General features: G+C 45.1%; 1 protein-coding gene across 9 annotated transcripts in view; it reads left to right on the top strand.

Annotated features, from left to right (window-relative positions):
* The window catches only part of LOC124037637 (protein MON2 homolog), a 59,555-nt gene extending 53,818 nt beyond the window's left edge, over nt 1–5,737 (top strand). For all 9 annotated transcript variants that reach the window (XM_046352557.1, XM_046352556.1, XM_046352555.1 and 6 more), the window contains 2 exons: nt 1,068–1,150; nt 4,966–5,737. In XM_046352557.1, the coding sequence (XP_046208513.1) occupies nt 1,068–1,150; nt 4,966–5,129 (247 nt within the window). In that variant the 3' untranslated portion in view covers nt 5,130–5,737. The remainder of the gene's footprint in view (nt 1–1,067; nt 1,151–4,965) is intronic.
* Nucleotides 5,738–16,577: the final 10,840 nt, after the last annotated feature.

Below are 16,577 nucleotides of genomic sequence, written 5' to 3'. Positions count from 1 at the left end.
GGAAAGAATGAATGGGGTCATGTATCGTGAGATGTTGAGTGAAAACCTCCTTCCATCAGCAAGGGCATTGAAGATGAAATGTGGCTCGGTCTTTCAGCATGACAATGATCCCAAACACACCGCCCGGGCAACGAAGGAGTGGCTTCATAAGAAGCATTTCATGGTCCTGGAGTGGCCTAGCCAGTCTCCAGATCTCAACACCAATAGAAAATCTTTGGAGGAAGTTGAAAGTCCGTGTTGCCCAGCAACAGCCCCAAAACATCACTGCTCGAGAGGATATCTGTATGGAGGAATGGGCTAAAATACCAGCAACAGTGTGTGAAAACCTTGTGAAGACTTACAGAAAACGTTTGACCTCTGTCATTGCCATGGGTATATAACAAAGTATTGAGAAACTTTTTTTATTGACCAAATACTTATTTTCCACCATAATTTGCGAATAAATTCATTAGAAATCCTACAGTGTGATTTTCTGGATTTTTTTTCTTCTCATTTTGTCTGTCATAGTTGAAGTGTACCTATGATGAAAATTACAGGCCTCTCTTGCAGGCCTCTCTTGCACAATTGGTGGCTGACTAAATACGTTTTTTGCCCCACTGTAAGTGTCTTTGAAGGGTGTATGGTAGTAGGTGCCAGGCGCATCGGTTTGTGTCAAGAACTGCAACACTGCCTGGTTTTCCGCGCTCAACAGTTTCCTGTGTGTATCAAGAATGGTCCACCACCCTAAGGACATCCAGGCAACTTGACACAACTGTGGGAAGCATTGGAGTCAACATGGGCCAGCATCCCTGTGGAATGCTTTTGACACCTTATAGAGTCCATGCCCCGATGAATTGAGGTTGCTCTGAGGACAAAAACTCAATATTAGGAAGGTATTCGGTATACTCAGTGTATATATTCATGCCTCCAGCTGCAAAAAGGGGTTTTCATAAAAAAAATGTTTTACCTATGATTTGTTTGAAGATTTGAAGGTTGGTACTCATTGTATGTCCCCCTGTTTGGTTCTTTTTTATGCACTACATGAATATGTAAGTATAATTATTCCATTCCTTTTATTTTATTTTTAGGCAACAAGTGACGGAAATCATCTTTGTCTTAAAAGCTATCAGCACTTTGATGGACTCACTTAAAAAGACCCAGCCAGAAAATGGTGAGTAGAAATCAACTACTTAGGAAACACACTGACACTTTCTTTACTATATCGAGCTCCGTTTCCATCCAATAGGCGACAGATTTTCATGCAAATATTCCAAAATCTGCATAAAAACATATGTGCATTTTCCCCCAACTTGTTCATATCAAATGTTATTTGTCACATGCTTCGTAAACAACAGGTGTAGACAAACAGTGACATGCTTACTTACGGTGGGCCCTTCTCAACAATGCAGGGAGAAAGAAAATATGGAAATAGAAAAATAAAACGCGTAATAATAAATCCACAATGATGAATTATAAATTGGCTACCAGTACCAAGTCGATGTACAATGTGACTGAGGTAGATATGCACATAACTAGGAATAAAGTGACTAGGCAACATGAAAGATAATAAACAGTAGTAGCAGCGTATGTGAAGAGGTTAACTATTTAACTAAATACTTCTTTTTGAGGATCTGAGGGCCAGATCGTTTGTCTCCTGAGGGTAAAGAGGTGTTATCGTGCCCTCTTTACAATTATGTGGGTGGGTATAGACAATGCTAGATCCTTAAGCCTCCAAAACTACTCAACAAACTGGATGCCAAGTCTATCACAGTGCCATCCGTTTTGTCACCAAAGCCCCATACACTACCCACCATTGCGACCTGTACGCTCTCGTTGGTTGGCCCTCGCTTCATACTCGTCACCAACCTCACTGGCTACAGGTTATCTACAAGTCTCTGCTAGGTAAAGCCCCGCCTTATCTCAGCTCACTGGTTACCATAGCAGCACCCACTCGTAGCACTCGCTCCAGCAGGTATATCTCACTGGTCACCCCCAAAGCTAATTCCTCCTTTAGTCGTCTTTCCTTCCAGTTCTCTGCTGCCAATGACTGGAACAAACTGCAAAAATCTCTGAAGCTGGAGACTCATATCTCCCTCACTAGCTTTAAGCACTAGCTGTCAGAGCAGCTCACAGATCACTGCACCTGTACATAGCCCATCTATCTACCTACCTACCTCATCCCCATACTGTATTTATTTATTTATTTATCTTGCTCCTTTGCACCCCAGTATGTCTACTTGCACATTCATCTTCTGCACATCTACCATTCCAGTGTTTAATTTGCTATATTGTAATTACTTCGCCACCATGGCCTATTTATTGCCTTAACTCCCTTATCCTACCTCATTTCCACTCACTGTATATAGACTTTGCTTTCTTTGTTCTACTGTATTATTGACTGTATGTTTTAGTTTATTCCATGTGTAACTCTGTGTTGTATTGTGTCGAATTGCTATGCTTTATCTTGGCCAGGTCGCAGTTGCAAATGAGAACTTGTTCTCAACTAACCTACCTGGTTAAATTAAGATTAAATTAAATAATAATAAGCCGTCAGCATGCTTCAGTTCGGCTGGCACCTAGCCAAACATGGCTAACCGAACTGAATGAGTGTGTTTGCATGCTTCCTTAAAAGACCTTCGGTTCAAAAACAAGACAAAAGCGGCAATAGTTCTGTTTGTCTATTTTGAGACCCCATAGTCAGAATTAATCTAAGATGGCTCAAGAAATCTGTCATTACATCTACCTATATAAGATGTTTGGTGCAGTATTTTTCAATTAAAATATTTGCATGAAAATGAGTCGTCTCTCTTTGAATGACATCAAAGACTGATCAACAGTATGGATTCTTCACTAATCATCGACGATGGGGCGTAGACTTCGGCTTCGAACTCCGGCTTGTTTACAGAAAAAATGTGTCCTCGAACAGCTGAAAAACCCCTCACCGAAGTGCAAAACGAACTAAAAAACATCACAAAATGTCATCATAATATACAGTGCATTTGGAAAGAAATCAGACCCCTTCCCTATTTCCACATTTTGTTACGTTACAGCCTTATTCTAAAATTGATTAAATACATGTTTTTCCTCATCAATCAACACACAATACCCCATAATGACAAAGCAGAACATTTTTCCAAATGTATAAATAAAGTAAATATATCTTTACATAAGTATTAAGACCCTTTGCTATGAGACTCTGAAATTTTGCTCAGGTGCATTCTGTTTCCATTGATCATCCTTGAGATATTTCTACAACTTGATTGGAGTCCACCTGTGGTAAATTCAATTGATTGGACATGATTTGGAAAGGCACACACCAGTCTTTATAAGCTCCCACAGTTGACAGTGCATGTCAGGGCAAAAACCAAGCCATGAGGTCAAAGGAATTGTCCGTAGAGCTCCGAGACAGGATTGTGTCAAGACACAGATCTGGGGAAGGGTACCAAGACATGTCTGCAGCTTTGAAGGTCCCCAAGAACACAGTGGCCTTGCACAACAGCATGTGAAATGTATTGTCAATCAGTGTTGCTACCTAAGTGGACAGTTTGATTTCACAGAAGTGTGATTGACTTAGAGTTACATTGTGTTGTTTAAGTGTTCCCTTTATTTTTTTGAGCAGTGTAGTATGGTCTACAGTTTATCATGAGTCTGAAGACTTCCTTAAGATTAGAGATTGCACACTAGCTGCTGTTAAGACACCCCTGCCCTTGAGCTTACTCGACGCTGCCGTTCTGTCTTGATGATGCATATAAAGCCCAGCTAGATGTGGTTGAACAAGGACAATATACAACTCTACAGTTCTTATGTTGCTGATCAAATTATGTGCATTTAATGCACATAAAAACACTTTTGCGGTTAAATTCCCGTGTACCGAATAAAGAATACAAGTTAAATGGGTTTCCATCACATTTTCAACTCTACTAATGGTTTTGTAAAAATGAAATTGTTATTTAGGGCATGTGCCCACTCTGGTCTTGGCACATGTACACTTGCCAACAGCTGGCAGATACAGTGTGGGTAGGTTTGCCTACATGATGAGATTATTATGGACAAAAGAGGGAGATAATTTTTATTTTTTAAACAGTAGCCAAGCATCGATCATCATGTCACCAGAATAAGACCCTGAATATTTATTGGAAGGAGCATCAAGCTCATCGTGCAGTTTTACCACCCGTTGAAGTTCATCATACCTTATTTAATCTATAGCCTAATGAATTGTATGCTTTCCTGAGTCGTAGTCGGACGACCACACGAGATGTCATTGCGTGACTTCCAAGTTTACTTTCGATATTGATGGTTATTATATAAATATTTGCAGATAAAGATGATTCCACCACCATTTTTTCACATAATTAATTTTACAGACACAAAGATCCCGCCTTGTCTAGCGTATTTAGTTTTGTCGACATTTGGAAGGTTTGCCTGTTGTGACATGTACTTTAATCACATAATAAGGTTGGATGGAAACCTGGTTTCAATCATTATTAATTTGTGTCACAGTACAATGGGGAATGTTTGCAAATGCGATTTATATCTGATTTGTGTGTACCTTGTTAGGTCAATTTACAATGTCTGATTTTTGGAATCAGAGGCAAAAGTAAGGCATTCAAAGTGCCCTTGAGGTTGTTTATAACCTCATTTATCCAGACAAAAAGTCATTTATATTTCCCTCTGGCTTTCCATAAAAATAATGATTTATTTAATTGCTTTCTCTCTCACATCTGTCTCTGTGGCTCTCTCCTTTTCCCCTCCTCTCCCTTCCTTCTCCCTCTGCGTCGTCTTCCCTTTCCTCTTCTCCTCTGCCATCCTCTCCATTCCACTCCTCCCGTCTCCTCCTCTGCCCTCCTCTTCTCTCCTTCTCTTCTCACTCCTCTGTCCACCTTCATCTCCTCTGCCCTCCTTCCTCTCCTATCCCCACATTGCATCTCTTCTGCCTTTCTCTTTCCCCACCGCATTCCATGCCATGTGTGTGTGTGTGTCCTACAGTGGATGGGACCACGTGGGCCCAGGTCATTGCACTGTATCCTACCCTGGTGGAGTGCATCACCTGCTCCTCCTCTGAGGTCAGCTCAGCGCTGAAGGAGGCCATGGGGCCCTTCAAAGACTTTATGCAGCCCCCTGTCTCCAGAGTACAAAACGGAGAGTCCTGACTGTACTGTAACATTCCATGTCCAACCCTTTTTTTATGAAGGAATTCATAATGAATGTGTCCTCCTGAGACCCAAACACACACTTCACACAAGTGGATGGAAGGATAGACGGACGGACTCTTTTACTTCATATGAGCCCATCTAACAGACAGTAACCAGTGGCAACTGAGCTCCCCCGGCAACTGCTCGGTCCACAACGACAACTCTGACTTGCTACACACGACATCATCAATGTATGCTTCTAATACACGCTGGTTGATACCGCCTCTCATTCTGACTGGCTGGACTTGTGTATTAACTGCTACAGTAAAACAATTGCAGTGTTTTCATTTGTTTTATTTTGATTTCTTGAATAGAGTCAATGTACAGTGTGTGGTTAGTGTTGATATAATTAAGAAAAAACTAAAAGTACTGGGGCTATATGGACCTTTAAAAAGATTGAGAGGGGGAAAGATGATTACCTTTTTGTGAAGTTTTTAACATCTAGGATTTTATTCCAAATCTTACAGTAACATTCCATGTCATCTTTTAGCTGACCTGAGAAGGGTACTTGTCTGTATAAAATAAATGGGAGAGTTCTACAAACAATTAAATTATTTTTGTGTGTGCCTCAGTGATGTCCTGTCCTTAACCCTGTAATTGACTTGTATGTTGCTCTGTGTCCATTTTTTTAAGCATCTGAGATTGTGGCAGAGCTTGCTGACTTGAGTGTAGAAAATACATTTCCCACAATCCTAAACGACTAACCTCCTCCTGAATAATTATTTGGGAAATGACATATCAGAGGAATTCTGATGAATGAGTGTCAAGGACTTAGAATACTAGAAGGTCAGGGAGATGGTCAACCATGGTTTGCCAGTGATGTGATAAGATATTGTGTAAAATAATTCATATGAAAAATATATCTGCACTGTATGTTTGTCAGCTAGCTAGTCAGACAGTTTGAGGAATAATTCCATAATTAGACATATCAACTGCAAATATGCCTACATTCCATTCAAACTATGCTGTCAATCTACAGCCATACACTGGCTCAAATCAGTTGTCTTAAGTCCTATCACCAAGTTGTAAATGCAACAAGTCCTGATATTGTATCATATAACACTCAACGCTTTCCAAGAAAGACCATAAAATGTTACGTTTTTTGTTTACCATATTTTAGAATATATTTTTACAGAAAATGTGTATACAACCTGTATAAACAGTATTTATAGTTATATGACAATTCTATTAGACACATTTCTGATATTACTTTTATTTTTCTGCATAAGTAAATCAGGATTGTGCCTCTACTGCCTTCATTCCAATGAGACTGGTTTGGATTTCTCCCTAACCAATATGGCTGCCATTTTCAGTCCTTTCTGGAACTTTGAGGGTTTATGACAAATCCCCTCTAGTAATTTAATAGTATAATGCTATGTATAAAACTGCACATTTTCTCTGTTCCCCGAACCAAAAACAATAAGATATCCCTTCTGGAATGTATCCATATTATAGTGCAACGCAATAATTATATTTGGTTGCGACCATGTACCTTCTTCACGGTAACAGTCGAGCAAGGCTTGTGAAGTCTTCCATTCTTGCGACAAACTGGATCTTGAGGTTAGGTCATATGAGGGAAACGACCGCAGGTTGTCTGGTGCACAGGGGAAAGGGGAGGAGTAGACTGGGGGAGGTCTTGGGCGGGGTTTCCCCTCATATTTCAACTCTGCCCATGATACGACCGTCTGCTCACTGCTCAGGAGATCAGATGAACATAACCAGCCCCAAGCGCCTGGAACCGTATGTATCAGGTCGGAATTATAGAAGAAAAATGTATTCGTTATAATTGGCAGTTGTGATTTCTGCTATTTCAGTGTGTTTCTATCGGCATTTGACCATGTACTGGCTGAGGTAGTAGTTTGTGCTGTTGGTTGGGTTATGACATTTCCCGCTATGGAGATGACTGCGCAAGCTACTGCCTTGCCAGTGCTGGTATTCGACTTCAAGCCGAGGATTTTCCTGTTTATTTGCTTTAAAAGGTAAATCTAAATATATGATGTTAATGTTATAACAGCTACGTTGTTACAATGGAGCTGTGAAAGTAGTCTAGCCGCTGTATTGTTACATTGATGCAACATTCCTTCCGTTTTGTCTTGAATATGAAGGTTCCAGAAGTGGCAGCAGTTATGGTTTTTAACTCAAATAAAATGCTATTCAAGGGGGGAAAGCTGCCTGTGTAATTTTGAGCATTTCACATTTATTTTATTTATTTTTTTTTATTTTAGATTTGGTTGCATTTTTAAAATGTGATATTATCTAGGCTGCCATGAATGCATTTCCTGCAAAAATAGATACTCATTTTCAATAAAGGTTGATTGTACACCAGGGATAAAAATGTGAAGCAAAGAAGTATTTTTATATATACCGCTATTTGGTTTTGCCCTTAGGCAAAGTGCTGCGTCTCTCTTCAATCTGGAAAGCATGTATGATGGGTGATGGATAGTGCTGTTGCTATGAAGAGAGAGCGAGTTGTGACGTGGCTCCTCTACTGCCCACTGGTAAAACTGGCCTGCTACAGTCTACAGACAGCCAGTCAGGCTAGGTATATGGCTAACCATGACGTCCTTTGTTGATGTTTAGCATACGTTAAGTCACTGGTGAGTGGTAGCTATACTCCAACACGTGACACCTTATTGTACGTAAACGTCTAAAGGCAGGTGGCCAATTTTAGCCAAGGCACGTTGATAGAAAAATGTGCAGCGTTATACAGTGTTGTTCCTTTGGCACAACTGACTGACCTCGTAGTCTGATGACTCAATTAAATCATCATCAGATGTGCCACAGACAGGCACAGTATGTAAACTACTGTACAGAGAAGTTACACATGATCCAGCTTGCTAATGCTGCTCAGCACACGGCTTTACCATGTGTCTCTAAACTGAGTTGTGACTGTCTGGCTGGCTGCAGTTTACTTATATGGGTCATGCATTGTGAGTTACCCTTTTAAACCCTAACTGAGATAGCTAGCTGCTGGCCAACTGTACACAGTAGCACAGCACAGGCAGATGATGATGAGTCCTGAATCAGTATGGCAGCCGAGTCTCGTGGTGGATGGGGATGGAGACTGGCCTGGGTAATGCGTCCCTGAAACTGCAGGAGTTCAGAGCTGCCAGTCTCAGCCGAGACCGTGGCTGTGTGAAATGGCACCCTATTCCCTATATAGTGCACTACTTTTGACCAAAGCTCAACGGGTCATGGTCAAAAGTAGTGCACTATCTAGGGAATAGGGTGCCAGACAGACTGTTTTGCTCTGTGAAGCTGCTGTGCTGACTGAAGATTGGATCCTACTACACTGACAAGATGCAATATTTACCTGGGCAGGTTTATGTTAACAACTTGGGGCAATTCTTTCTCTTTCACACCAGCACCTTTTTAGTATTGGGGCTTTGGAAGAGTAGTGTGTGGAGAATACAGTATTCTGCAGGGCCATGACTGGCTGTCTTCCTTTGCCCATTTCTGTCCCTTCATGATCCCCAGATGATGTCGTCCCCTTCAGAGGTAACAACAACTATATTGAACACTCATTTACTTGTCTTGACTTAAGTAACCCTTAGTTTCCATCTCTTTTGCATACACTGACTGAGCTGGCTGCACCATTCCCATTAGTATTAATATAACATGGAAGAAGTGTTGTGAGAGCAGACTTTCCCCTTGTCCTGAGTGTGTCTCACAGATGGTACAGTGAGTGAAGGAGCAGTCAGAAAGAGGCAGTGCGGATAGCTGTATGGTAATGTAGGAGTTGTGGAGGATAGCCTCTCTAGCTTGGCCTATCCAGACCCAGTCATCCATCTTGTGTGTAGGTTCCCATTTGAGTCGGCTGCAGATAAATCAGCTTCAGGCCGTTCAGGCCCCAAGGCAGTAAATTAGAGCCACTTCCCGGTGGAAAATCAGCCTGCTCCCTCCGATGATTATCGTCACAGCTGCATCCTGGAACGGATCCGGCTGCCGCAGCCTCCACTGCCGCACCTTCCTCTGTCGGACCGGACCGGACAGGACCATCTGCCTCTGGGTGTGAACTACACACCCCACATGCCTTTACATTGCACAACCCTGTAACACTAGTCAATGGGAAGTAACACCAGTCAACGAAAAATGTTTCTTAAGACAAGTCCATATGGACTGTTCCTCTCAAAGCACCAAAATAACAAGGGTTACACATAGACAAAAGGAAAAGCCGTGGCGGCAATCCAAGAAATATGTGAAGTCTATCATTTTTAAAACTTTTTTGTAAGCTGTAGTTCCTTTCCGGCCTTGTAGCTGATTCTGCAGGTCGAGGCAGTGGTTTCATGCCTTCACCAGAGTATAGTGCTACATCAACACTGGTACTGTAACTCATGTCATTTGCAGTGCATCATTACCACTTACAGGGTGAGAAGGGCGATGCTGGTTTTCCCAGCTGCTAATGCCTCAGCTAGGTCGTGAACCTGTAGTGTGTAGCGTTGACTTACAGCACAAACCTAAGTGAACGTAATGATATAGTGCATCTCTCCTGAACAAAAATATAAACGCAAGATGGAACGCGTTATCCCATGTTTCGTGAGCTGAAGTAAAAGATCTCAGACATTTTCCAGACGCACAAAGCTTATTTCACTCAAATGTGCATAAATTTGTTAACATCCCTGTGAGTGAGTATTTGATCCTTTGTCAAGATAATTTATCCATCTGATAGGTGTGGCATATCAAGAAGCTGATTAAACAGCATGGTCATTGCACAGATGCACCTTGTGCTGGGGACAATAAAAGGCCACTCTAAAATATACAGTTTTGTAACACAACACAATTCCAGAGATGTCTCAAGTTTTGAGGGAGCATGCAATTGGCATGCTGACTGCAGGAATGTCCACCAGAGCTGTTGCCAGATATTTAAGGTTCATTTCGCTACCATAAGCTGCCTTCAACTTCATTTTAGAGAATTTGGCAGTACCTCCCACCAGCCTCACAACCGCAGACCACATGTAATCACGCCAGCCCAGGACCTCCACATCCAGCTTCTTCACCTGCAGGATCGTTTGAGGGGGATTCTGAGGAGTATTTCTGTCTGTAATAAATGCTTTTTGTGGGGAAAAATGTATTCTGATTGGCTGGCTCTGGCTCCCAAGTGGATGCGCCTCTGCCCAGTCATGTGAAATCCATAGATTATTAGGGCCTAATGAATTTATTTCAATTGACTGGTTTCCTTATATGAACAGTAATGCAGCAAAATCTTTGAAATTGTTGCATGTTGCATTTTTGTTCAGTATAATAACTCAGTGAAACGATAAGGAACTGTAAACACAGTCTATCTACTCTTACTAAATGATTTTGCTCATAGCTCACATGCCTTACATGTGAAACATTTGGTCCTTTACACCAACTCTGCTCCTATTTCCCTTTAGCTTTCCTCTCAATATCTACCCAGTTTCCCTATACAGTCATTGATCCAGTTATTGGTGGTAAAGGTGCTTACTGTGTGTACCTCTACCTCATCGCATTCACAGTGGCAGGCAGGGATGATGAGTATGGACCCTTGTCTTGCCCAGTCAGCTAACTACTACCTTGGTTACTTTTGTCCTCTGCTTCGGTGCCATGTGATGACCTTGGAAAAAACAACCCACCCACATACAGGGCTGACTAACTGTGTCATCGCTGCCTTACAATCTGGACCACACACATACGCGTGGGGAGAGTAGGAGTGGACTGCCAGATCAATGCTGGCCTGACTATGGGAATTGGTGAGAATTTGTGGAGTAAGGGTTGTATGGACCAGATGGCTCTCAGACTCCTGCAGAGGGCCTGGGACTGTCAGACACAGCACTTTGAGATCCACTACAGATTGCGTGTGTTTGCGTTCGAGCGTGCGTGTATACTTGGGTGGATGGGTGTGTGTTTGCGTTCGAGTGTGCGTGCGTGCGTGTATACGTGGGTGGATGGGTGTGTGTTTGCGTTCCAGCGTGTATACGTGGGTGGATGGGTGTGTGTTTGCGTTCCAGCGTGCGTGCGTGTATACGTGGGTGGATGGGTGTGTGTTTGCGTTCCAGCGTGCGTGCGTGTATACGTGGGTGGATGGGTGTGTGTTTGCGTTCGAGCGTGCGTGCGTGTATACGTGGGTGGATGTGTGTGTGTTTGCGTTCGAGCGTGCGTGCGTGTATACGTGGGTGATGGGTGTGTGTTTGCGTTCGAGCGTGCGTGCGTGTATACGTGGGTGGATGTGTGTGTGTTTGCGTTCGAGCGTGCGTGCGTGTATACGTGGGTGGATGTGTGTGTGTTTGCGTTCGAGCGTGCGTGCGTGTATACGTGGGTGGGTGTGTGTTTGCGTGCGAGCGTGTGTGCGTGTATATGTGGGTGGGTGTGTGTTTGCGTTCGAGCGTGCGTGCGTGTATACGTGGGTGGATGGGTGTGTGTTTGCGTTCGTGCGTGCGTGTATACGTGGGTGGGTGGGTGTGTGTTTGCGTTCGAGCGTGCGTGTATACGTGGGTGGGTGGGTGTGTGTTTGCGTTCGAGCGTGCGTGCGTGTATACGTGGGTGGGTGTGTGTGTGTTTGCGTTCGAGCGTGCGTGCGTGTATACGTGGGTGGATGTGTGTGTGTTTGCGTTCGAGGGTGCGTGCGTGTATACGTGGGTGGGTGGGTGTTTGCGTTCGAGCGTGCGTGCGTGTATACGTGGGTGGGTGGGTGTGTGTTTGCGTTCGAGCGTGCGTGCGTGTATACGTGGGTGGGTGGGTGTGTGTTTGCGTTCGAGCGTGCGTGCGTGTATACGTGGGTGGGTGGGTGTGTGTTTGCGTTCGAGCGTGCGTGTATACGTGGGTGGGTGGGTGTGTGTTTGCGTTCGAGCGTGCGTGCGTGTATACGTGGGTGGGTGGGTGTGTGTTTGCGTTCGAGCGTGCGTGCGTGTATACGTGGGTGGGTGGGTGTGTGTTTGCGTTCGAGCGTGCGTGTATACGTGGGTGGGTGGGTGGGTGTGTGTTTGCGTTCGAGCGTGCGTGCGTGTATACGTGGGTGGGTGGGTGTGTGTTTCCGTTCGAGCGTGCGTGCGTGTATACGTGGGTGGGTGGGTGTGTGTTTGCGTTCGAGCGTGCGTGCGTGTATACGTGGGTGGGTGGGTGTGTGTTTGCGTTCGAGCGTGCGTGCGTGGGTGGGTGGGTGTGTGTTTGCGTTATAGCGTGCGTGGGTACGGGTGGGGGTGTGTGTTTGCGTTCGAGCGTGCGTGCGTGTATACGTGGGTGGGTGGGTGTGTGTTTGCGTTCGAGCGTGCGTGCGTGTATACGTGGGTGGGTGGGTGTGTGTTTGCGTTCGAGCGTGCGTGCGTGTATACGTGGGTGGGTGGGTGTGTGTTTGCGTTCGAGCGTGCGTGCGTGTATACGTGGGTGGGTGGGTGTGTGTTTGCGTTCGAGCGTGCGTGCGTGTATACGTGGGTGGGTGGGTGTGTGTTTGCGTTCGAGCGTGCGTGCGTGTATACGTGGGTGGGTGGGTGTGTGTTTGCGTTCGAGCGTGCGTGCGTGTATACGTGGGTGGGTGGGTGTGTGTTTGCGTTCGAGCGTGCGTGCGTGTATACGTGGGTGGGTGGGTGTGTGTTTGCGTTCGGCGTGCGTGTATGGGTGGGTGGGTGTGTTTGCGTTCGAGCGTGCGTGCGTGTATACGTGGGTGGGTGGGTGTGTGTTTGCGTTCGAGCGTGCGTGCGTGTATACGTGGGTGGGTGGGTGTGTTTGCGTTCGAGCGTGCGTGCGTGTATACGTGGGTGGGTGGGTGTGTGTTTGCGTTCGAGCGTGCGTGCGTGTATACGTGGGTGGGTGGGTGTGTGTTTGCGTTCGAGCGTGCGTGCGTGTATACGTGGGTGGGTGTGTGTTTGCGTTCGAGCGTGCGTGCGTGTATACGTGGGTGGGTGTGTGTTTGCGTTCGAGCGTGCGTGCGTGTATACGTGGGTGGGTGGGTGTGTGTTTGCGTTCGAGCGTGCGTGCGTGCGTGTACGTGGGTGGGTGGGTGTGTGTTTGCGTTACGTGGGTGGGTGGGTGTGTGTTTGCGTTCGAGCGTGCGTGCGTGTATACGTGGGTGGGTGGGTGTGTGTTTGCGTTCGAGCGTGCGTGCGTGTATACGTGGGTGGGTGGGTGTGTGTTTGCGTTCGAGCGTGCGTGCGTGTATACGTGGGTGGGTGGGTGTGTGTTTGCGTTCGAGCGTGCGTGCGTGTATACGTGGGTGGGTGGGTGTGTGTTTGCGTTCGAGCGTGCGTGCGTGTATACGTGGGTGAGTGGGTGTGTGTTTGCGTTCGAGCGTGCGTGCGTGTATACGTGGGTGGGTGGGTGTGTGTTTGCGTTCGAGCGTGCGTGCGTGTATACGTGGGTGGGTGTGTGTTTGCGTTCGAGCGTGCGTGCGTGTATACGTGGGTGGGTGTGTGTTTGCGTTTGAGCGTGCGTGCGTGTATACGTGGGTGGGTGTGTGTTTGCGTTCGAGCGTGCGTGCGTGTATACGTGGGTGGGTGGGTGTGTGTTTGCGTGCGAGCGTGTATACGTGGGTGGGTGGGTGTGTGTTTGCGTTCGAGCGTGCGTGCGTGTATACGTGGGTGGGTGTGTGTTTGCGTTCGAGCGTGCGTGCGTGTATACGTGGGTGGGTGGGTGTGTGTTTGTGTTCGAGCGTGCGTGCGTGTATACGTGGGTGGGTGGGTGTGTGTTTGTGTTCGAGCGTGCGTGCGTGTATACGTGGGTGGATGGGTGTGTGTTTCTTTTAATCACTGTGGCCAGATAAGACTTCTTGAACATACAGTTACGCAGTGAGTTAATTCCACAAGAACAATACTGTTACAGTAATGGTCACTGGTGGTACATAAACCCTCACTACTCTCCACAACCTCATTCAATATGATTCCACTAATCAAACATGAATTTACTCAGAAACAAGATGGCAGCTAGCAGTGAATTAAGTGTATGCGTTCTCAAAAAATGAATGATGTGTTTGATAATACAATATTTAGAGGGTTAAAGTTCCATTATGATAGGCTCCCTCAACATTCCAGAACATTTCCTGGAGTGTTCAGTTCTGAATAAGACTCAAATCATTCTCACACAGACCTCACCAGCCAGGCGGAAAACTTGCAGTTCAGCAAGGCTGACTAATTGGTCTAAAGTCTAAACTATTCCATTTACGAACTTCAGGTGTGGTAAGACTCCTTTCTCTTATTGCCACACTCTCTTCAATCCTGTATTAGGCTGCGTTTACACAGAGCCCAATTCAAATATTTTTCCACTAATTAGTCTTGACCAATCACATCAGATATTTTTCAGAGCTAATCTGATTGGTGAAACAAAAACTTAATTGGGCTGCCTGTGTAAGAGTACAACTTGGCTTGTTCTCTGGAATACAAAGCGGAATTTTCTGAATCAGTGGAATCCATCCAAATGGAATATTAGCCTTCATCTCAAATGCAGTTGGACTCAAGTACATTTCCCATTTATGAATATTGACATATGTGGAACTTTACTTTCAGACAGAGCAAGGACATAATATTCTAAACTTTCTCTCTGTTGTGTAGTATGCTCAGACAATACGCTTTATAAAGCTCAAAATGTATGTACACTGAACAAAAATATGAACACAACATATGAAGTGTTGGTTGCATGTTTTATAAACTGAAATAAAAGATCCCATAAATGTGCCAAATGCACAAAAAACGTATTTCTCTCAAATGTTGTGCATAAATTAGTTTACATCCCTGTTAGTGAGCATTTATCCTTTACCTAGATAATCCATCCACCTGGCAGGTGTGGCATAAGAAGCTGATTAATCAGCATGATCATCACACAGGTGCACCTTATGGTGGGGACAAAAGGCCACTCTAAAATGTGAGGTTTTGTGACACAACACAATGCCACAGATATATCAAGTTGAGGGAGTGGGCAATTTGCATGCTGACTGAAGGAATGTCCACTAGAGCTGTTGCCGGAGAATTTGATGTTACTTTCTCTACCATAAGCCACCACCGTCATTTTAGAGAATTTGGCAGTATTTCCAACCGGTCTCACAACCACAGACCACGTGCATTGTGTTATGTGGGCGAGCGGTTTCCTGATGTCAACGTTGTGAACAGTGCCCCATGGTGGCTGTGGGATTATGGTATGGGCAGGCATAAACTACGGACAACGAACACAATTGCATTTTATCAATGGCAATTTGAATGCACTTAGATATTGTGACGAGATCCTGAGGCCCATTGTCATACTATTTACCCGCCGCCATCACCTCCTGTTTCAGCATGATAATGCACGGCCCCATGTCGCAAGGATCTGTAAACAATTCCTGGAAGCTGAAAAAGTCCCAGTTCTTCCATGGCCTGTATATTCACCAGACATATCACCCATTGAGCATGTTTGGGATGTTCTGGATCAACTTCTACGGCAGCGTGTTCCATTTCCCGCCAATATCCAGCAACTTCGCACAGCCATTTTAGAGGAGTGGAACAACATTCCACAGGCCACAATCAACAGCCTCAACTCTTTGAGAAGGTGTGTCACACTACATGAGGGACATGGTGGGCACAACAGATATTGACTGGTTTTCTGATCACACCCCTTCATTTTTTACTTTTTTAAAGTATCTTCGATCAACAGATATCTGTATTGCCGGTCATGTGAAATCCATAGATCGGGCATTTGAAATAAATGAATTCTGGCCTATCTCCATATATGAACTCTAACTCAGTAAGTCTTTGAAATTGTTGCATGTCGAGTTTATTTTTTTGTTCAGTATAGACATTGACAAAAATATATTACATACAAACCCGAAGGTGTGGACAGTTGCATGGGTATCATACGATCCCCCAGTCTCTCACGAGCCTTCCTTTCTCCCTCGCAGAAGCTTCATCTGCCAGTTGGGGATTTGTTCTAACTGATCGGCCTACCCCGCACCCCATGGGACTCTGACAGGGAGTTGAGTATCATGGCACTGTGTCACAATGAGTGCACTGAGGGCACAGACACACCAGGGTGCCCCTGCTAAGCTGCTCTAGTTCCCTGGCTGTGTGTGATTGGTGGTGGTGGGGAGGCGGGGGCAGTGCTGTGATGGGTTATTTCTCAATTCATATTCCCCTCGATTCCTCAAATGCATTGGAGAAAAAGGTCTGAGGGGAGGGACCTTGAACCTCCTCTTCCAATACAGGTAAGAAAAAGGCAAGAAGTCACCATGTGAGGAATAATAGACAGACAAATGGAGAGCCCTGGTAACAGAGCATCCAGCCAGTCGACCGCCTCCCTCCCTCCAGATGTCTGCTCCCCCAGGGGCCCAACCTGCTATACAGGGCTCACCAGAGCACTGCTCTACCCAGGAATCAATCACCACCTCTTGTAGCACCTTCCATCTGTCTAAAGCAAAACACTTAGTGTAGTCTGGGGATTGAGAGCTGAACACTAGACCAAGGCTTCCGACATCAGTATGTCTACAGTATC

Source organism: Oncorhynchus gorbuscha, linkage group LG06 (genome assembly GCF_021184085.1).
Source record: "Oncorhynchus gorbuscha isolate QuinsamMale2020 ecotype Even-year linkage group LG06, OgorEven_v1.0, whole genome shotgun sequence".
NCBI classification, from domain to species: domain Eukaryota; kingdom Metazoa; phylum Chordata; class Actinopteri; order Salmoniformes; family Salmonidae; genus Oncorhynchus; species Oncorhynchus gorbuscha.
The sequence above is the reverse complement of the archived record's forward strand: the minus strand, read 5'-3'. Positions and strand labels throughout refer to the sequence as shown.